This window comes from Fringilla coelebs (genome assembly GCF_963513975.1).
Source record: "Fringilla coelebs genome assembly, chromosome: 16".
Taxonomy (NCBI): domain Eukaryota; kingdom Metazoa; phylum Chordata; class Aves; order Passeriformes; family Fringillidae; genus Fringilla; species Fringilla coelebs.
The window spans coordinates 4,125,011-4,147,326 of NC_140042.1; the positions used below are offsets into that span (position 1 = coordinate 4,125,011).

The following is a 22,316-nucleotide window of genomic DNA, read 5'->3' on the forward strand; positions in this document are numbered from 1 at the left end:
ACAAATCCCCGCGTGGTTTAATCTGGCTGAGCAAAGATCTGCGGATGCTGCAGTGCTCTGGACGTGTGCTCCCTGATGACGTCAGCGATGACACGTTTCTAACTCAGCGCATGGTGAGAACAAACCCCACTGGGTTCTGACCCACACGTTAAACACAGCGCCCCGGTAACGCCGGCTCGGGACGCCAAGGGCCCGCCCAGCTGCTCCACCTGACGTCATCCCGGACGTGCCGTGACGTCACGCAGTGCCCGTGTTGTTGGCGTGACGTCACGCCACGGGCGGTGCGCCCGCCTTCCCGTTAAGCCATCAGGCCCCGCCCCGGCAGCGAGGCCACGCCCTCTTTCTGCTGATTGGTGCTCGCGCTCCCGTCCCCGCCCCCTCCCGGCACGGCCCGCTCTGCCTTGCCCTGAGCATCGTCGCCCCCTTGGTCCCTCCCGCATGCCGATTCACCCAATTGGAGAACGGATCCGTTGAGCGACAGCGCTGCTGCCCAATGAGGGCGACGCGGGCTCCTCCCCGCGCGGGCGGCGGCGCTCAGGGCGAGGGGCCGGGGCCGCGTGTCCCCCCGCCCGCCGCGGCACCGCCGCGACCCCGCGCCGAGGGCTCCGGGCGCCTCCCGCCGCCCCCGGCCCCGCGCAGCCCCCTCGGAGCGGCCGCGCCCCCTCCCCGGGCAGAGTCTGCGGGCCGCGCCCCGCCGCCCGTACCCCTCCCCCGGCCGGCCGCTCCCTCCCTCCGCCGAGCCGGAGCGAGGAATGGGCGGTCCCGGCCCGTAGCCCCCGGCTGTGGCTGCTCCTCCTCCCGGTCGCAGCGTCTCGGCGGCCTCCGCCCGATGCTGGCGGAGCTCGGGGTCTCGGCGGCGGCGTTGTGAGCGCTCCGGCCGGGCCGCCGCCGCCATGTCCGGCGTGGTGCGCACCCTGAGCCGCTGCCTGCTGCCGGCCGAGGCCGCGGGCCGCGCCGGGGAGCAGCCGCGGAGGGACGGCAAGGAGCGGAGCCGCGATGCCGAGCGGGAGGCGCGGCGGCGCAGCCGGGAGATCGACGCGATGCTGGCCCGGGAGCGGCGCGCCGTGCGCCGCCTCGTCAAGATCCTGCTGCTGGGCGCCGGCGAGAGCGGCAAGTCCACCTTCCTCAAGCAGATGCGGATCATCCACGGCCGCGAGTTCGACCAGAAGGCGCTGCTGGAGTTCCGCGCCACCATCTACGAGAACATCCTCAAGGTGAGGGGCGGCGGAGGGGAGGGGGGTTGGAGGCCGGCACATCCCGCAGCGCCGGGAGCTCGGGCCGTGCCCGGAGTCGCCGTCGGGAAAGGATGTGAGCGCTCGGCCGGGGCGGCGGCTGCGCCCCCCGCCTGCCCCGCCGCGGCTCCCGGTGCTCCCGGGAAGGGGCTCGGTGCAGGTGTTTGGGAGGGCGGGCACCTCTGGGCTGCGGGGGCCCGGGGAGTGTGGGTGGGTTCCTGCGTTTCCCGGCTGAAGGCTTCCGTGAAAAAGGCTCAAAGGAAATTTCCCTGCAAAGGGGATTGAGAAAAGCTTTATGGAAACGCAGAGGAAAGAGGATATAGGTGTGGCCTGCCTTCTGGAAAAAACATTATGAGAGCATCCTCGAAGTCGGAATTGGAGAAACTTCAAGGTTTGAAGAAATGAGGAGGAATTTCTCTGCTTTTGCAAAGTATCCCAGCCTGTGCTTCTCGAGATGGGACAAGAAAGGGCTCCTCGTACAGATGTTATGGCTGCGAGTGGTTGTTGCTTGGTGCATCTTTAGAAATGCGGGAGTGTAGGCCCGCAGAGTTGGGCAGTGTGGGGTGTTCCCAAGCCTGGAGCTGAAATGGAAATAACTCTGGTTTGGTGCCTGTGCAGGAAAGTTTTCTTTCAGTGTGTGTGCAGGTTTTATAGTGCTGGCGTGTTTCTCTATTGACTGGAGACTGTAAAAGCTGCTGGCAGAGCCTTTGGTCTACAGACCAGTATTTCCCTAACTAGGGAAAACCAACCTTGATAAATACTGTTTCTTTCAGGGATGCAAGCCTTGATGCCCTGTGCAGATAGAAGTGACCACATTTTAGAAGATACATAAAAAGTTCACTCAGGAGTGTTTCTCTCTTCATCTTCATAATCTTTCCCTAAAAGAAATACTGCTTTCCTGCCTATATTTTTCTGTAGGACCGTCACCATTCTTTTGTGGGCATGGATTTGTGAGGCTTTGTGAGATTTCATAGAACGTTAAAGGAAAGGGAACTGTGCAAGTTAAAGATAACGAGTTACTTTTGAGTTTCCAGATTTGTGTTTAAATAGAAGCTTTATGTGCACTTAATAAGTGCATGCATACAATGACTCTTGTTTTTAAGAATGCTGCTATTCCATAAAGGGCTTTCACTTCTGTTAATGAGCAGGAAAATTGTTGTCTAATTTTCTTTTCCTTTTTTTTGTCCATTTTCAGGCTGGAGCCCATTAACTGCAAGAAAGTTGAAATTCAGAAGGTTCTCTCTGATTGTAGTTATGTAAGCAAAGAGAGTGTTATGATTTTTTAAATCTATATGCCTAGAAATGAGGAGTCTTATTCTAGGTCTTCATGCTTATTGTGGTCCTGCCAGTGATTTATTTTTTTGCTGCTGCTAAGAAGCTTTTAGGGAAGCAGTTTGTGAAAATGGAAAAATCTGAGACTCCTTCCTCTTTAAGTTGTCTAAGCAGTAGCAGTTATGGTAAAATGAGGTAATATTTTATGTATGCAGAAGGTGTAGAGCTTTCAGCAGTAGAACTTGGTGTGCTTTGGAAAGAAGTGTCTCCTATTTGTAGTAGGGGAGGCAGAGTCACACACTCGAAACACTTGTTTGCTGGATGGCTCTGGGCAGATTTGCAGAATTCAAAGTAGAATCCTGGTCCTCAAGATAGCAGTCAGGTGTTCTGATAGTTAACAGCACTTCTTGGACTATGTCAGTTGAAACTTTTAAACTCTTCTGATCCTGAAAATAAAATTTGGAAGTAGCTTTAAAGTGGGTTAATACGGTTTAGCAGATTGATTGCCCTTTTGGCCTTGCAGGTGGTGATTTGGGAGTGTTAAGGTTAGGTGGGGTACTCCTTTGGGTACATGTCATACTCTTCCTTCCCTTGCTTCTCCAGATAACACAAGTGGCTCTTGTATACAATAATACAATTTATACTCCCCCATATGTTTTTGGGGAATGGCTTGGGAATAGTCACTCTGGAAAAAGTAGGCAGAAGGAGGAAGAGCAAACAAGAGAGCTAGAAGAATTTTCTGGTGGGAAAGCATCTTGTGTTTGCATTTTTGCTCATCAGAGAGAAACCTGATAACACCTTGATATTCTGCCATAATCATCAGGAAGAAATCAAATATCAGGACAGAATAATGGCTTTCAAAACAGAGTGATTGTCTGTCAGTGCTTTTATTTTAGGGTAATTGTGTAATACTCTCTTGCATTAAAAATGGATAAACATCCAGTGTTTCAAGTAAACTTATTTAGCTTCTTTGACAGTGTAAATTGTCAGGTGCACGTGATTGCTGCTCTTTCTGTAACAGTGTTTAGACTACAGGTCCTTTTCACTTTTTCAGGAAGTTCAATGATCACTGGCTAAGACTTAATGAAGCCAAGATCCCCATGTGTTTAACTGGCAATAAAAGATCTCAGATGAATTTTTAGTACTATATGTGGACAATGTGAAGTGGAAATGATCCTATCAAATAGCATCTAAATCTGTGTGACATTGTCAAGTACAGCTGCAGCAACCTTAGCCCGTTTTTCCACACAGTCCTCAGCACGGTCAGACAATGGTCCTCCTAAGCTTCTGCAACACTGAGATCTGAGTTAGAAATGCAGTGTAAATCTCTAGGATTAAATGGTCAATTTTCATTTTCCAGCCATGACTAAACTCCTCTCTGAAGGAGGAGCATTCCTACTCTTGTAACAGTGCTGGATATTTCTGAAATGCTTATTGCAGTGGTGTTTAGGCAACTGTACAGCTTATGGAGAATGAAGAAACTGCTTCAGAGAACACAATGTGAAACCTCTCTGAAAATAACAGTGCTAAGTATGAATTGACTTTAGTGTCAGCTTCCACTTTATTTTTGAGTTTTCACCTTCTTGCCTTTCTGATACCTTCTTAATGCTGAATTCTTTGCTTACCCTGTTCTCTCTGGTTCTCATCTCCCATTTTGGGGAAACCCTAGTCAGAAACAAAATGCTGAAGCAAAATAAACCTATGATACAGAATTTGCTTTTCCATTTAGTACAGGTGATGGTTCAGGGCCTTGCTAGCTTTTTCTGGCATTTGTGGGATGGTATTCAAATACAGGAGTTTTGCTTTGGTTTAAGGTAAATAGTCATCGGTTAACTCGGGTTTTGCTTGTTAATCGAGGCTAAGTTTCAAAGTAACTTTTTGGAACTTTTTGATGATTGAAGTGAAAAGCAGTAGTGTTAATGTTCTGGTATGAGTACACAGGCTTCAGGACTTCAGCACACCCACCTGGAAAAGGAAAGTGCACAGGACGGGGCTGTCTGGCTGCCGAGGCCTGAATTTTAAGGTGACTCCTGGCTATGTTGGAAAACTGTCACGTACCTTGAGTTTCAAATCTAAGCAATGTGTGGTGGCATTACAGAGTATTTTGATGCTTTTCAACTGTAGCTACAGGAATTTTCTGATGCCTTCCATCCAAAACAGATGGGTTGGCCTTGCTACTCTATTTGCTTCCTTTGATAAAAATTGAAGAGCTCAGACACTCAACGGGTCGCAACTCTGATGTTCCTTGTCTAAATGTTTTTTTGTTTGAAGTATGTGAATATCATGCTGCTTAAAAAAACCCAGTTTAGTTGCATAAGAAAATAATTACAGCAATCTACAAGCACCAGAGTGGTACTTGCACCAGCTTGTTTAGGAGATTTTGATCTGAAGTGAGAAAAAATTCAGCTTTTAGAAGCCTGAAGTATAATCTGTTGAGCTCTTTTGGTAATGTTAGTTTTCCTGTTGAGAATGGAAATACCAGCTCAAGATTTCAGTACATCCATGAGTGTTTTCTTTTTGTTTGTGGCCTGAAGTGTAATGATTGACTAAGGAATTGAAAAGCCTGAAATTGCAGAGGGAAGGACTACACAGGAAATTTTGTGTGATCATTTGTGAGCTTTGAGTGGGGAAAAAACAAGGAAAGATTCTGAACATGTAAAATCTTTGAGGAACAATCCTTTGGGACTTTTGAGTGCAGCTGCAATACACGAGGGGATACCTGAGAGCATTTCTCCTTGATAGCAGGAATATGAGTGGCAGTTAAGCAAAATAAGTGGCTTGTGCTGAAGGCAGCTTTAAGAACTTCAGACTTCTGCAATTAATACTAAACCTGCACTGTTGCTGGGACTCTGTGTACCTTGAATGTACCTAAATTGTATTTATGGTGGCTGAAGTAAGTTGGTTGTACCTCCTGTCATCAACAAACAAACCAAGGAAACTCTTTTACAACTTTGAAGTTGCAGCGAGGTACAGATAGAAACTCTGGTGTGTGCAGCTCCTCAGTTTGTTTAGGAGCTACACTTGCAAGTGACCAGGTTGCTACTCATTTATAATGTAAGCAAGTTTCTTTCAGTGGCCTACAGACTCAGGGGAAGTACAGCAGGCAAACCCCAGTTACTCTTTCAATTGTCTTGACTCCACACTTCCCTGGGTTTGCATGCAAATGAGTTTGGAAACCCATTAGGAGGTGATGATGGTCACACTCCATCTGTTGCTTCAGAGCTGGGATCAAGCTGTTGGAGTTGTTGGTCTCAAGACAGTGTCAATCTCCTTTCTGCTGGAACAGCTTCTTTTCAGAGGAGTGATGAGGAGAGTATAGGAACTGTGGTTAATTAGAATCTTGAAATTCAATATAGAAGTGCTAAAGTTCTGTACTAGAACAGTCTTTTAATTCTGATTATCTTTACTCTGAGCTTTTTTTTTTAAGAAAAATAATATTCACTAGTTTATGTAGAAAAGGCAAAAAACCCTGATGAATCTTGCTGATCTTGTTGCTCCAGGTTCATTTCATCAATGAATCTCTTACTAACTTCCAGATGGTGTATTTTTTATGTCTTAATTGTAAATCCCATCAGCTCTGGTGGTCCCTTTGCATTTGGGTTGTCTCTTGGTTTGGCTGGGAGACAGCAATCTCTCTTCATCGTGGCAGACACTGGAAGAGGAGTAATGGTCAGTAGTAAATGATAAATATTCATAGTAGTTCCAAAATGGAGCTCACAATGCTCTTGTGATGTAGTCATTAGTATTGCAGAACATGACTTAGTCCCTGGAGACTGCAGGCACATACTTTGATGTCTTCCAGACAAAAGTTTAGTCACTGAAGTGACTAAATTTGGGAGCTTACTCCCAACTTATTCACTTGGTTAACTATTCATGTAGTTTTATAATTAGCTTGGAAACGGTATTGGCAAAAAAAATTTAGCAAATTGTCCTGTAAAAAGTGTTTACAGGAAAACTTCGGAGCAAGCTCTAGTTTACATTGTCTGCAAAAGTAAATTCAATGCAAATTCCAACAAGGAAAAAGCTAAAAGGAATTGGAGGCTGCAGATTTTCCAAATGAGTTTCCACCCCTTGCCTGGGATTTTTCAGCCTGGTGAAGGTCAGGAGCTGGTCCAGCCTGGCATTGAAAGCCCTGTCTGAGCACATGTGCTGGGTGCTGAATCCATGAGGGCAGCCTGGCAGGGATACCTCTGGAGCTGCAGATGCTCTCTCCTGCATTGAAAGCATGAACTGTGAGCTGATATTGGTGGGATGGTCTCAGGGCAAGGAGAAAGCTGCTAATGCAAGTCTGAAAGCATTAACTGAGAACTTTTTGTGAGGTCCTGAACGTCATCTCTGAGGTCATCATCTCTCTAGCCTGTGCTGAGTTACAAGTAAAGTTTGCAGTGAGTATTTTCCTTCTGCTGCATTTATCGTCATTTCGCTGGGTTCACTCAAAGACAAGGACTCTTTTCAGAGTTTCCAGACAAGCAGACATCACTGCTGCTCCCAATCCAGAGACTCGGTGGCTAATCCAAATGTTTTTTAATATTTGTGTTCCTGTGGACTAGGTAAATGACACTTCCCCTTTGTTGCCATTTTTTATTTGTGTGCTGGCCTGGAAGGTAGGTCATCTCTGCTGTTTACTCTGCTCTCACCTGGGTGGTACTGGAATATGTGAGTGGTGGAAGGACATGCAGAACTGGGGAGCCTTTTTGTTGTCTAACTGGGCCAACTGGTGCTGCTCCCACCCCAACCCTTGTGTGTTTCTCGCCTCACAGCAAACTAATGTATCCGGTGGAAATCACTTTTTACGTGAATAACCAGGTTCTTGGTGATGTTTGCTCGCTGGATTGTGGGCTCAGGCAAATGACAAGCCTATCAAACAGAAGAGAGTAGAACTCCACAGCCAGGAAAGATGCCCCTTTTGATGGTACCTCATTTTTGGGCTGTTCTGTAATGTGAAAGCTTATCCTCAGTGACATTGGGCTCTCTACTGCTGCTTGGCCATAATGCTTCAAGGACATAGATCAAAGAGAAACTCTGTTAATGCTTTTATGATAGTGTGCTGTAAAAATCTGATTGTCTTGCTGTCACTCTGTTTGTAGTAGGTCACCTCTGCAGTGCTCAGACAGCAATTTACAAACAGTGCATATGATTATATTTGCTAACACTGACAACTTTATTTTTAAAAACTGTGCAGCTGGACCTGTGTTCCTCATCACCTTGTATTGTTCCTCTGGCTCCAAAGAATATCTGTAGGCTGAGGTGGGAGCAATCCTGTTGGCAGTAGCTCTGATATAGATTGGTCTCTGTGAGATGAGATCCCCAGACTTCTGCCAGTTCCTTGTCAACAGCAGAGAGGAAAAACACGCAGTAGGAAACAGGCTGGAATCTGCCTGTGCCTGCGGTGTTGCTGCTGGTTTGCAGCCGCAGGAGAAGGCAGCAGTGCCTGTTAGCTGTGACCTGGAGTCCCCAGGGAGTGCTCAGCACTTCTCTCAGGACAGTAAGGTCCATAACTGATATGTAGATACCAGAGATTGCGGGCATTGCTGGAGGTTGAGCATTGTATTAATGGTAAAAGTGTAAACAGTAACTGCCGTAGTGTCTCATGTGTAACAGTTACTCTGTTGTCTGGGCTCTCTTACCCAGTAGTAGTTCTCTAAAATTATTTGGGAAAATGCACTGTAGGAGACTCTTCTATTTGTATACAAACTCTATACTTGCAGGTTTTCTCTAGACTCTGAATCAAGTGTTTTGATCACTTGACTGCTGGTGTGTGCATGGAAGAACCTGGCCTTGCCTTTGAGCAAGTGCTCCCCAAACTTGTTGTGCCAATTTTACATTTGGTGCTTAACTGAGGGGTGTTCACTTGGCCTCTGAGTTGGTCCATCTGGTGAAGGGTGTGAGGTTTTAGGGATAATGAATCCTTCAAGTACTGGAGCATATGAATAATTTAAAAAGTGAGTGTTGTGTTTTTTGTAGCAGTGTAACTACAGATGTAAGATGTGCTTAAATCATGCTGCCCTTTAAACACTGCAAACATATCTGGCTTCAAGTGACATTAGCTCATTATAACTTTTCTAATAATTCCCACAAATTCATTTAGTTATTATTTAAAAATACAAGAAAACCTGGGGGTTTTTTTTCAAAGCTAGAATGCTTTCAAAAATAAAGGAGAAAAACTGTATTTGAGCCAGTCTTAGTAATGAGCATTTGTGTAAATGCTCATAAAACCTTCCTGCTGGTGAGTAGCAAACGTGCTCCAAACAGCTGTGCTGTGTCAGGCTGAGGAGCTCAGCCTTTGTCTGTGACATGAAAAAACAACCCACAACCAAAATGGGGTACGAGCACAAGGCAATGTGATCCTTTGGTGTGCTCTTCCAGATATTGGCAGCCTTTGGTTTAGGAAACTCCCTGAGCCAGGATTTGCATCTGGAATGTAATCGAATAGTCCTCTCTGGACTTTGCTTCCATCTATTCTTCTTCATGGCTTTTGGAGTCCATTTATGCTTTTGGCCTACATCCTGTGTAAATGCATTTGGCTGGCTGGGGGTGTGTAGGTTTTGAGTTTGAGCTGTTTGATAACTCATATTTGTCTAGCAAGGGGAAGGAGAAAAATAGTCTTTGTCTAGTCCCTTTCTGCAAGTGGTTTGTAATTTCTTTAGATTTCTTGTGTGTTATGCCTTAGCTGTCTTTTCAAATCTATGGATTTCTACACTTAGCATTTTCTCCTGTATAAAATATGCTGCTTCATGAGGTAGATTTCATCACACTCTTGTTACATCTTTTTTTTCTTCTACCCTGATTCCATTCAGGTTTTGTGTATGCCAGGTTTTTATGCAGTGACTTGAATATATTAAAAATTATTAAGAAAGGAATGGAACAGAGAATTTCCTATTTTTTCCTCCCTAGCTGGTGCTTCCATTATGCTACTGGTTTTCTGTTTTTTAATGCCTGACACTATCCTTATCTGTGACTTTTATTTCTTTCCATCTATGCTTATTCTGGGTCCTGCTTTAACTGCAGCACAAAAGCTTTAAATCAGTTGATATGTTCAGAAGTTTGCTTCCTATCTAAACTTGTTGCTTCATTTTTTTTCTGTAGTCCAAATTCGAAAACAGAATCATAATTGATGGTGTTCAGCCTTGTGAATGAAAGAGTGAATTGACATTTTCTACAGTCACAGAAAATCAGAAAAACTGTTGGGAAAGGAGTAGGAAAGGTGTCTTTCTTGTATTTCCAGTAAGTGGAAACCTTTCCTATGGTGACTTGCTCTACAGATTAATGAGGCAGGGATTATCAAATGCTCGGTGAGCTTGCAAAATACAGTGTTACCAGTCAGTCTGAGATGTGAGAAAAGGAGTACAAGGATCTAAATTTAGTGATTTCTCTGTTTCTCCTCATCTTTCTGACATCTGTTTATAGCATTTATGGAACTGTTTTGTGGAGATGAAGAAATGTTAAGTTTAGATTCATTTAACTGGGGATTTTGCTGAGTCACACTTTTAACTGCTAAGAGTTGAGTGGAAGAAACATTGATTATTTTGCTCATTATGTGAAGCTTTCATTGCTGATGTGTTTCAGAGACACATGTTGAAGCAGAGAGAGGTGCTGTGGGTGTGCATAGGACAGTATTCCTGCTAGTCTCTATCCTGTTTTCATTTCCTTCATGCAGTGTCTGTCTGTTTGTCAGTGCTGATGCTGGTGTCCCATACTGAATCACTTTGTCCCAGTTTGGGCTCTACATGTGACTTGGGGGCAACATCTGTCTCTGGAACAGTCAGAGCAATGCTGGTGCCATGTGCTCCCCATGGCTGACCTTACAGTGGTTCATCCACTCCCACAGGGTCTGTGGGACCTAACTTTAGTTCCTTTTTTTTCCTCAGGGAGGGTCAGACCTGCATTTCCAGCAAGCAGCAGCCAACAGATAAGTGACTAGTCCAGGACTGGAGCAATCTGTATGCCCTTGATTGAAACTGTTCTGTGGTTTTCTCCACACAAATAATGAAACTTTCCCTAACAACAAACAACCTCTTGAGAACCTCCGTGTCTCCAGCAGGAGCAGGGAAAGTCAGAACAGCAGTGTGGGGAAATGCACACTTTTATTCCAAACAGGAACTGTGCAGACCTGCAGCCATTCCTTTGAGATGCCGTGCAGTGGCTGCGAGGTGGAGAAGGGTTAAACCAGCCCCAGAGCTGGAGCCAGGGGAGATCCTGCAGGGCCCAGGCAGGAGAAATGTCAGAGCTGCGTGGGCTGGAGCTCTGTGCTGGGGACAGGGTGACCCACGGGGGATGGGAGTGGCTGGGGACATGGTGGCCCTTGGGGAGATGGTGATCACTGTCCCACACACAGTGCTGATTAACCATTTCACAGACAACACTCACTGAGCAGAGGCAAACCTGGCATGGACACCTAGAAATAACCATGTCCTGCTGGTCTCAGTCACCACAGTCCTCTGGAAAAATCTCCCAAGTTCTTACCTGGGCATAGTGGGGAGCTGACCCTGCCTTCCAGTTGCAGCCAAGATGGGAGTGTGTGCCAGGAATGGTTTGCAAAAGTGTGTGAAGCTGTGAGACGTCATGGAGGCATCTGCAATTCAGTGACAGAGCCTTATAAGTGGGTTTTTCATGCTTCTGTTTGCTAGTGCCCTTCAAATAACCATTGAAAGACTTCTGTTAATAAAGGGATAAACTCTGCAACTGGGCATGAGAATTGGCTTTTAGTCTGTATGACAGTTACTAAATAGCTATGTCTGGAATTTAAAGCATCAGTTGGTAAATATATTTGATTTTAGTCTTTTCATGGTATTGTGGAGATACATTCTCTATGAGAAGAAGTAACAATCAGTAGTGAATTATAAATATTACATTTTTGGGAAGCTGCTCTTCAGGAGCACTGCTGGCTAGTGACAACCACGACACTTCACTTTTCCTTTTCTGTGACACTCCACTAAGTTGTTTCTCACTTCCCTCTCTAATCTTGGTTGCTGTTGGGAAATTGCTGTTGTTGTTGTGTGGTGCTGCTAAAGGACTGGAGAGTAGAAAGGTTCAAGTGTTAATAGACATACATGCAGTTTTGAGACCTTAAAGTGTGCAACAAAAGAGATCAGTCCAGTGATGTGGAGGCTCTTGTGAGTAGCTATGGAAACAGAACTTCACTTTTGGAGATTTTTTTATTTTATTTATTTTTATATCTCTAGAACCAAAGATCAACATAATGAGGAAAGTAATCCAGTATAACCCAGAGATTTTACTTGTGAATTCAGTGGTACTTGGGATGCTGAGTCACCATTAGAAGATCTGTCCACTACTAAAATGGGGTTCACTATTGAGAAATAAATATTGGCCATTGGAAGCTATTTACTGCAGGTGAAATTAGAGTCAAGACTGAAGTATCAAACTTCTTTAACCTCATGTGGTTGGTTTGCTGCCATGAATATGAAATTAGGTTTCCATAAAAACTGAAAAATGTGAAAAGAACCAGCTTAGTAATCCTGAATTGAATTTGAGAATTAGATTGCTTTACTTCTAGATTTCTTTTCCAGTATTAGAGTAACAAAACCTAGCTGTCATACCTTGCTTAGCAATGTGTGGCAAGTTCAAAAAATAAGCTGATTCTCAGGGAAAACTGGAACTGCTTTGCTGGGCCTGGTAGCTTGGAATCTCTGCTTGGAATGTCTTCAGTCCTGTAATGCTCTTCTGACCTCCCCAATGCTTGAGAAAGCTGGGATGTCCTTTTTGGTGTCAGAAACCCAAATGCAAAGAACAAGATGGAAGAATATGGTTTCGGGCCTGGTGTTGCTTTTAAAACTACAGCTATGATGATCACACATTAGTTCCCAGACACTTTTCTTAATTCCCAGACGCTTTTCATGCTCTCACTGATGTTTACTTTCATTATCTGTTGGTAGCACTGCTTGTTGCCATTAGCTGTTGCCGCTAATACTTTTTCCACCTGGGGAAATATTTTGTGGCTAAATTGCTTACAGAAGCAGGCTCTATCTTACTTCTGTTGGAGATGTTGCAATAAACAAAGTTTTTGATTCTCTCCTGAGTTCAGTCTCACCAGAACAGTGTCAAAAAAATAATCTTCAAGTCCTTGTTCTTTTACACTTTAATCTTTATTCACCGACTTCCTTCTCTGAATCATTCCTTAGGGCTGCAGGGTTCTGGTCGATGCACGGGACAAGCTGGGGATCCCTTGGCAGTACACAGAGAATGAGAAGCATGGAATGTTCCTGATGGCCTTTGAGAACAAAGCTGGGATGCCCATCGAGCCTGCCACCTTCCAGCTCTACGTCCCTGCCCTGGGTGCTCTCTGGAGGGATTCAGGAATCAAGGAAGCCTTCAGCCGCCGCAGCGAGTACCAGCTGGTGAGTACATCCAGCTCCTCGCTGGGAGGAGAGAAGTGCTGCACTATAAATCTCTCTTCAGCTCAAACACAGCTTGCTACGTGCAAGATGGAGCCACCCTGTTAGCTGTTTGTAGGAGTGCTGTAAATCTGAGCACTTCCGCAGCAGAAACAAGTGGTAATTGGAGCCAAACTTGAAAAACTACATGGCAGTAAGAGGGAGTGGAAAAGTGCACATGACTGGATAAACTGGAAGAGCAAGAGGAACCAAAAAAGGCAGGAATTGGTTGAACTAAAAATATTTTAGCAGCTCAGTAGGTCTGTTCATAGTAGGTCACTGATGAAGGCACACTTAATTTGTAACTTTCCAGTCCTGCCAGCTTGCACTATATTGATACTGGCAAACTCTTCCTGCATGCAGCTCTTTTGAAGTGAATGCAACACCCATTCAGGCTGCTGCTCCCTGACTGTTTCTTTTCATCCTGACGTCTGCAAGTGAAACTTGGATAAGCAACTGAAAGATGACAGTGAGCATAAAAATGTGCTCTCTTCCCTGCTTTCTTGTTGTTAGGTCTTCATGCTCTTGTGCCAAAATAGCTGCACTTCTGGTATGGGATATGTTTCTGACAGCTGTTCATAATCCACTCCTTTTTCTTCATATGTACAAGATGGAGAGGATTTTTTTTTCCTTCTCTTTTTCTTCCCTGTTGTGTGGAGCAAGGTACTGATCCAGACAACCTGGTACCACGACTGCTATGTTATCATGATTTAATTAGAGGGGTTAAAGGACAGAAACAGACACTTTGTATAGTCTCCTGTAGATTCTTTTGCAAAGTAAGTCGATACAGCTGAAGGAGAAGGAGAACTAGAGAAATTGGATAGTGAAATTCTGATTGTTCCCTCATGCTGCCTCTCTGTGTGGGTTCTCTGGTGTCTGGTACTGTAGTTAAACTCATGCTGCAGCCCTTAGCTACTCATCTGTCTCCACTAATAAGATGCCTGTTTGAGTCTTGTTGTTGCATATCTTTGAAATCTGTCTCTGAAGTATCATGAGACTGCCAAAGAGGTAAAGAATAAATGAAATGAAGTAAAGCTGTCACAGGATGATGGGATAAACCTCACTTCCTTAGGCTAAAAATGAAACAATTTCCATGTTACAGCACTGGGGGTGGGGGGAAGGATGTGCAGGGGGAGAGAGGATGGATTAATTGTTCTATTATTCCTAGCATCTGTAGACACAGGCTTTGCTGTTCTAAGCAATGTAGAATAAAAAGATGGTTCGTGCCACAGGAAACTTGAATTTGCCATGAAACAACTGCTAAGAGAATCCAGTACAGTAAGCAGTAGTTGCATCAGCAGCCTGCTAAGATTGTTTGTTTTTTTCCCTGGGAAATGCTATGGTCAAGCATGGATTTTGTTTGTAGAGGGCAATTCAGATGGGGATCATGTGGGAGGTTCATTCCTGTGCTGGTTAGCAATAAAGTAGTATCAAACTGGGGGGGGAAAAGTCCCATTTGTTGAATAAATTTTGTTCCAAAAGTAGCAGGCCTACCTCTCTATTCCCTGGCTTAGAGGATTAAACAGGAAATACCAAAAAAATAAAAAAGCCCCACAGAAACAAAGCAGAGAGGCATGCAAGGGATCATTTGATAGGCTCTTGTCTTCAACATAGTGCTGCAGTTCCAAGGTGCATCCTTCTGGATGCCACTGGTGTCACCTGGGTGATGTCACTGGGGCACCTGGAACTGCTGCAGGCACCAGGGCTGTTACCCTGTCAATACTGCAGCCACCTGTGTCACAGAAACTCTGTAACTGCATTCCAGTCCTGCACCTGTGGCACTGACAGCATGAAAATCTGGGTGCTGTTATTTTATTGTGCAGGCTGCATCACCAGGGGATCAGAAAATGCCTCACTTGTAACTAAAAAAAAAAGCACTTGGCTGCATAAAAGGTTTTTAAATGCTGCTTCTGGATTAGACTAATTATTAACACCTTAATATTTTGAATTAGTTTCCATATCTTGCTTCTAAGTTCAGCAGAAGTCTGATTCCCTCAATATATGGGAATAAGCAACTGTACAATTCCTTTAAAAAAATTTAAAACTGCATAATGTTTTCAAGAAATAGGTGGTTTAAGGAGATGCCTAATTTGTAATTGCATATGATATGTATAAACCCTACCTTCATTTAGTTTAAACCCTTGCTGGATATAGACTTGTGTAAATAAATAGAAGCCAGATATAGTGGACTCTGAGAAAATAAATCTTTTCTGAACTGATTTTAACTCAGGCTAAAGAAAACCTCTGCATCAGCACTCTCTTTCTTCCCCAATATAAGCGAGCTATTAAATGGAATATGCTTGGTTTAAACTGAATTTATTATCTTTAAAATAGTTCTTAAATCATCACCAAAACTTTGCAGCTTTACATTACTGTGATCTTTCTGAATGTGCCTTGACACTGTTTGAAAAAACAACCCCACTCAGTACTGGCATTTTCTTCACCCTCGTCTTGCAGTCACCTGAACTCCAGCTTTTTTTAAAATCATTGTTGTTATTTTGGCTTCAGAGCTGTAGGATTATTGGTGTGCTCATGAATGCTCTGTTTCTCCAGGAAGCTGTGGGACTGTTAAAAAGTAAAACTGGTTGGTTGGTTGGTTGACTGGAGCTGAAAATTGCAGTGTGCAGGTGCCTTCCTATGGTCTGCAATGCCCAGCTCAGTGACTGACTCAGCAGTAACAAACTTGTTGAAAGAAAACAGCTCTGACCATAACCCTGTGCAATCTAAAAGCTGCTTCTCTGGCACCACAGAAGCTGCCTCTGGGCATTTGAGTGTTTTCTGCTTCATACTCAGTGCCTACAAGTGCTGGTTGTAAATCCCTGTCTGGGTCTTTGAGCATTTCAGAAGTGAGTGGGTGGATTCTACAATAGCAGGCTGCTTTTTTTTTTTTTTTTTGCTTTTGTCTTCCCAGCCTTTCTTAAAGCAGACGAACCAATTTTGCTTTCTTTTTGCAAACATCAGCCTCTCTCTCTTCCCCTACCCCAGCCAGTCCCCACCAACCCAAGTTCCTCTGTTCCTTGTATGGGAGCCAAGTAGTTTGGGGACAAAAGCTCCATTGTATGTTTGCTTCCATTGTCACGTCTGTCCTCGTTTTTTAACTACTGGAATAGGAATTCCTTTGTAATCAGAATGGGATTCTTCTCCCTTCTCCCCTGCCCTCATTATCCCCCCACCCATTTTCTGTCTGTGTGCTAGAGAGGAATACATTGGTCACGAGTCCCCAAATGTCCTGGGATGTTTGTTCCTTGGAGGGTGCCTGTGATAGTTTGGGCAAGGGGCTGCAAATCCCCCAGTCCCAGCAGGAGGAGACAAATCCCACAGGGAATGTTCCTGGAGAGCAGGCAGTGGGGTTTCCTGCAGGATTTGGGTGCAGGGCTGGGAGCTTCTGCAGTTTGAGCCTAATGGCAGCTGCTTGGGTGTATTTGGGAGTTTGGGTGCTTGTATCTGCAGGCTCTTTTTCACCCACTGGGGCCATTTCCTTTTAAGCTATAAAGCATGGAGACCAAGGCCAAGATAGGAATTGCTTTGGTCATGTGGTTTCTGTTTTGGTTTGTGGTTTTTATTGTTTTTTTCCATCCTCTCAGGTCTTTACTGTGAGAATGTGAGAAGCCATTCACTTCTCTTTAATGTGCCCAGAGCAAAAAGTCTGACACAAGGTTAGATACTCTTGACTCCTTGCAGCTTGGCATGCTTGATGTTGTTGTGGGTAAAGATGGGAAAAATAAGGCTTGTCAGGGGAAAAAAATTATATTTTTGTCACGAGCAGAACAGATGGATAGTGATGAGCAGATCTGCCAAGGCCATCATGTGTCTTTATCAGTTCTTACAGCAAAATTGACATTGTTGTTATAGAAAATATGTTCATGATCCATCACCAGAATATCAATTGAGATTGCTGTTATTGATGTATTAATATTATTATTGATGTTCCCTGCAGGGTTAAAAGACTTTCTGGTGTTTTAATAGCTCTTTTTAAAAGAAAAAATAAATGTCAGCATTAATGGGAAGTTGTGGTTCCTGAGAGGGAAGTAAGGCTCTTGCAAATATAGACAAAAACCTTAGTACTGTGTCCATGGCTATTTTTAGCTGTGTGCACAGGGAATTGTATGGAACGCTTCCATTAATACTTCAAATACTGAGAGCCTCTGAAGCCTTGCTTGTGGGAAGACTCTGGAAAATGTTTTAAAGACCCTTTCTTTTATATTCATTCACCATTCTCTGGGTGAGAGTGAGGGGGAATTGGGGGATATTTGCAATAGTATGTGGGTCACCCCTCTGAGAATTAACTATGGGGTTTGCTGGTTTTCTTTTAAGCAGCCCCTGGAATTGGTTAAGTTCTGCCTGCCAGGACAGGCAGTGAGCTGGAGCACTGCAGAGGGAACAGCCTGCTCCTTGGAGTAGGAGAGCTTTGTTGCTGCCTTCTCCCCATGCAAGGAGCTGATGGCTTCAGAGCCTCACAGGCAGTCAGCTGTGTGCTCTGGCCAGTGTGCAGGGCAGGCACCAGTTATTCACACTAATTCTCGATTCAGAGCAGACAAACTGTGAATGTCTTTATTTTTGTACAGGAATCTCAGTGCAGCAGTGATGTAATCAGGAGTTGGGCTGTACATCGGCCCCTGAGGCACTGGGAGATTCTGTGAGTCGAGAGATGGGGCAGCAGAAAATTGACATAATAGGAAGAAGTAGGTGACTTTGAAGTGACACATGCAATGAAATCTACAGCAATGGGCTGTATTTTGTCAGAATTCTTCAGTGCACTTTAACAGAGATTTCCTGAATCCTGAAGCACAAAGTTTCCAACTGATGATTTCTCTTTAAGATGCAATGGCAGAGTAGAGGCAGCCCTAAAAGCATGTTTCTAGGCAATTTGCTCTCTCAGCACATATGGCAGAGCCCTGAAATGCAGGGATGCTTGTGCCTGGCATTGCTGCAAATCACTTTGCACTTGAGGAAATACCGAGTGTCAAATCAAGCCCAGCTTATACAATTGGCTGTAACACAAAAATGAGCTCTTCTCTTTGCAAACTACTGTTTGAGTATGAGCTTACACAAGAGACTCTGAATGTTGCCCATTCTGCAAGGACGATTTTTTTTTTTTCCTCAGAGCTGTGAAATTCTCATATTTCATCAGTGAAATCCATTGAGGCTTGACCAATGCTGGTGAGATGTACAAAGGCAATAACCACACTGTTCAAAGTGCCAGCCTGGGAAATCTTGTTACAATTTAATGCATGTAATTGGGACTAGGCAGCAACTCTGCCAAATTACTTTTGAGCTCTGCATGGGTATTTCCTAGCTTGCAGAACTCCTGTGAAACTAAATTATTTCTGGGAAGTTACATGGTTTTTTGTTTTCTTTTCTAGATCTGGATGGGACATACCACTCTAACCCACAAATTTTTTTACAAAACAAGGGATTGGCAGTAAAGCTACAAAGCAGAAACTCATGTTTGCTGTTGCTGAGCCTTAATTTTTTGTACACTATTAGTGCTGAAAGTCAAGTGCATCTGTATCTAACAATATTCTTTCTTTCTTTTTGAAGCGAATTGTGAGGCTGTGGATGGTAAATTGGTTTGTCTGAATCATAGCTAGTAAGGATGATAATGCTGTGTTTTATATGTATAACACAATAATAGTCAGTGATAATCTAGTTTTGTTATGTTAGAATTCTGAAAGAGCAGCCTTATCTAACACAAGATGTCATATTAACCCAAAAGATCACTGACTTGCAGACTTTACCAAAAGATCACTGACTTGCTCTGGACTCACATGGAAGGGAGAGTTATGAAGATCTTTCTTAGTTAAATATCTGAGCAAGGTTTTGAGCCAGTGTCACAGCAATTAAGTGCCAGAGATCCAGATTTGAGTTCTAGTTCTGTTTCCAATCCCAAGACCTCCAAAGTTTATGGTCAGGTTATGGAGTCTGACTCATCTTTGTACAGCAGGGGAAGTTAATTGCTTGTTTAAGTGTAATACTGCAAAGCCTGGTGGCTGCTCTGCAGCAGGAAGGATTAGCAGCTGGAGTCCCTGGCTTCTAATCCTGTCTCTGTGACCAAATAGGAACATTTTTTTCAGAGCAAGATCTCAAGTAAGAACCCTCAAACAGAAGTGGTATTTTGTTATAGGAGTTAGTGAGCTATAGTTTAGGTTTTATTAAAAATGAAGAGATAGCAAAGCAAAATGCAGCTGAAGCCTTCATGCAAAATTCTGTGAGTACTGGCTAAGGCTGTAGAGTTTGCCAATTTGCATCTGCAGAAGTTCAATCCTCAGTCTTAAATTTGCAATATTCTAAAAATGAATGTTTAAATGAGATATGTTAATGGGCCTGATGCCACCAGAGAGCTCCTGGAGCAGTGCAGGGTTTGGTTGTGCCAGTTTGTCTTGACAGTCAGGGATTCAGGCTGAGCAGGAGGCAGAGTTGGAGATGTTGGCTGTCACCCACAGCAAGGAATGCTCCACTTGGTACTCTCAGTTTTGCTTTAAGTGCCATTGAACGAGAGGTGAGAAGAACTTGCATTTAAAGTAGGCTGGATTCACAACCATTTGGGGAATCACTGCAAATCATTTTGAATTCTTGCAAAATCTGCTCTTCCAAAATCTTTTCTCAGTGACAAGTGCTGTTCTCTGAGGCAGAACCAACTTAAGAATGTTGTGTGTGTAAAACAGTTACTAGCCATTCTTAAATACCTCCTGCTATTGGAGAGAAATAAGTAGAACCAGAAAGGTCATGAATTATGACTTTTTTAAAACAGTGCAAGTGGAAAAGTCTTGGAGAAGAGCAGATTGTGACTGTACCTACCTGAAGCCTCAACCAAGGCTAAATGCTGTGTGGGAAAATAGAAGGATTCTTGCCATGAATTTCTCCTGACCTTAGGTTATGACAAAGTGCAACAGCTGGGTGAAATGTGGCCTGCATGGAATTGGGAGGATAAGTTGGAAAGTAATGAGCAGATCATACATAATAAATAAGTGGATAACAAGAAATTGATATGCCTACCATATGGGAGCTGAGATGGATCTGAATAAAAAGAGCTGTGCTACTGGCTGTCCTGCTATTCTATTCTGTGTAGTGAATTCCCAGCACTCAATTTTTTAATTTTTACATTATTTAAAGATCAAAAACTTGGGGCAAAATCACCTCCAAGGTCTGTGCAGTTAATGCACTTCAGTAATGCTCTGCTCTCTATGGGTACCAAAAGGCTGAAATTCTGACTTAGTGTGGACCTACCTTTAATTTACAGATTCTTGAAGGCAGACTAAAAAGTCTGGTACTATGTAAGGCTTCCTGTAGGAGCTTTTTGCTGCTGGTTCTTGGAAGCCAATGCATACTGACTGTGTTTTTGGTGTGGTTAAGATAAGTAAGAGAAACAACTTCATATTTACAGCTCCCATGGTGAAAATTCATTGCAGGCATTTGCCTCTTGCCTAATGATTGCCATTTTTCTGGTTGAAATATTTCTTTTTTCCTATATGTATTTTACTAAGTACATATCTTTTTTTTTTTCTTTACCTCTTAGTAATTGAGCCCCTCAGAGAGCTGTCTGGGTGTCCCAAAAGGTTTTTTACTCATCCTTACCTTTCTGTGTGCATATGGAAGTGTTTGCTGTATTCCCTTCAACCACAGCACTGAAACACTAAATCTTAATGTTCTTAGGCTGGAAAAGTCCTTTTGGCTCCCAGCTCTGGAGAATAAATGCCACCTTGGTTCTGGAAAGAAGCTTTAATTTTATTATGCATAAAATAATTAGAAAAAATACTCTGTATGTTTGTCTTTGCAGAATTGTTGTTCTAAGCCCTAATTAGTGCTACTCTAAATCTTGCAGGACTGTATTGAATATGAGGATTTGTTCAGAGCAAGTACAGCTGTAATTAATCTTTGCATTCCCATCAAGAAATGCTGGCACATGCTGTGAGAAACAAGGAAGGAAACTTTCAGTTCAGGCTGTCTGAGCCAGTACCCAACTGCAGCTACAAACCACTGGAGTAATCTCTTTATCCCTTTCTAGTGTGCAGGAAAGGTCTGGGCAGAGACAAATCCAGCCCAGTGAGCAGCCTTTAGCTTTGATTATGCTGTTTAATTTCATACTCAGAAAGTTTCTAATGGACCTCAATCATTCAGGAGACTTTAAAATTGGCAACTATTATCAGCTCAGAGATTCCCAGTGATGAAAATGTATTCCAGAAATCTGAGAGGTTAGGCACATTTAAAGGTGCACCCTTTGAATGACAGAGGGAGTCTAGTGAAGAGTTCCTTCTGAAATTTGATGGAAGCAGGAGAGAACTCACATATTCAGTAATGAGCATCTGCATAGGTTAAAGTCTAGGTAGCACAAGGAAAACTTTTATTTAGAGTTGCTACAAAAATACTTCATTATGCAGAGACATATATGATAATGTTAATATGCCTAAAAACAAAGAATACTGTTTCTAGTGGAAGGGCTCCACTTGTCAGACTGGTTTCATCCATTCAGTCTCAAAGATACAAATTGAAAAGGAGACATTTATATTTTTGTTCCCATGATATGGGAGTTCAAAGTTCTTGGTGTATGAAAGCTACATGCACTACTTAAAGATCAGCAAGTACTGGCTTAGCTGTGTGAAGGAAAAGAGAGAGCTCCTGCTGCTTGCTGTGTGCTGTATTAGCAGTTTTCTGACCCTGTGGTTGGTTTCAGGAAATTGGGGGGGAAAAACAGGCACTGCCCAAGAAGAGGTGACTGGTTTTGTTAAGCCTGTCTCCCTGACATGGCTCTCTCTGCTCAGAGCAGCAGTGCTGACAGTGCACTTCAGAAAGTTCCAGTTTTACAAGTCAGCCTTTTGTACCTCATTTATATGTTCTTTGTAGTGATTCAGCTTGGTTTTGGTAGCCATTCAGCTTTTTATTGGTACCAAACCTTGCACTTTTCACCTAGAACTGGGACAGCAAGCAAGGGTGTTTTCAGTGCCTTTAAAAATGTTCTAAAAGGTTCCCTTGAGAAAAAAACAGTAAGAGGTTAAGGCTTGGATTTTTCAAAGGGGCCACTGAATTTAATAGGATAATGGGTACTGAGTGCTTTCAGGCTTTCCTGAATATCCTAGTTTATTGTAAGCTATGTAGGATCAAGAGCAAGTAACATGAACAGATGAAGAAATAAACAAATCATTAAAAACTAGGTCTGTTTTTATGACAGAGTCTTATTGGCATATCTTCTGTATTTTTATACTTAGCAGATATTTGAAGTTGTTCTTTACTTACCACAATGACAGTGAATTATGTTTAATGAGTCCCTGTTCTTGAAAAGATGGGACCTGACAGAAAGCTGAAGAGGAAAATGGCGGTAGGATGGTTAGGCAGCAGTAACCTGCTCAGGTGGTGATGTTGTACCCTTGCAACCTATCCAAATCCTGACCTTTTTGCAATGACTTCTCAAAAAGATTGTCATATC

At 43.5% G+C, this 22,316-nt stretch overlaps 1 protein-coding gene across 1 annotated transcript in view; it reads left to right on the forward strand.

The window, feature by feature from the left end:
- The first annotated feature begins 654 nt into the window (after window positions 1–654).
- Window positions 655–22,316, forward strand: part of GNA12 (G protein subunit alpha 12) — a 40,346-nt gene continuing 18,684 nt past the window's right edge. Inside the window, exons 1-2 of the mRNA XM_084216799.1 lie at window positions 655–1,214; window positions 12,644–12,859. Coding sequence (XP_084072925.1) covers window positions 894–1,214; window positions 12,644–12,859 — 537 coding nt within the window. The 5' untranslated portion in view covers window positions 655–893. The remainder of the gene's footprint in view (window positions 1,215–12,643; window positions 12,860–22,316) is intronic.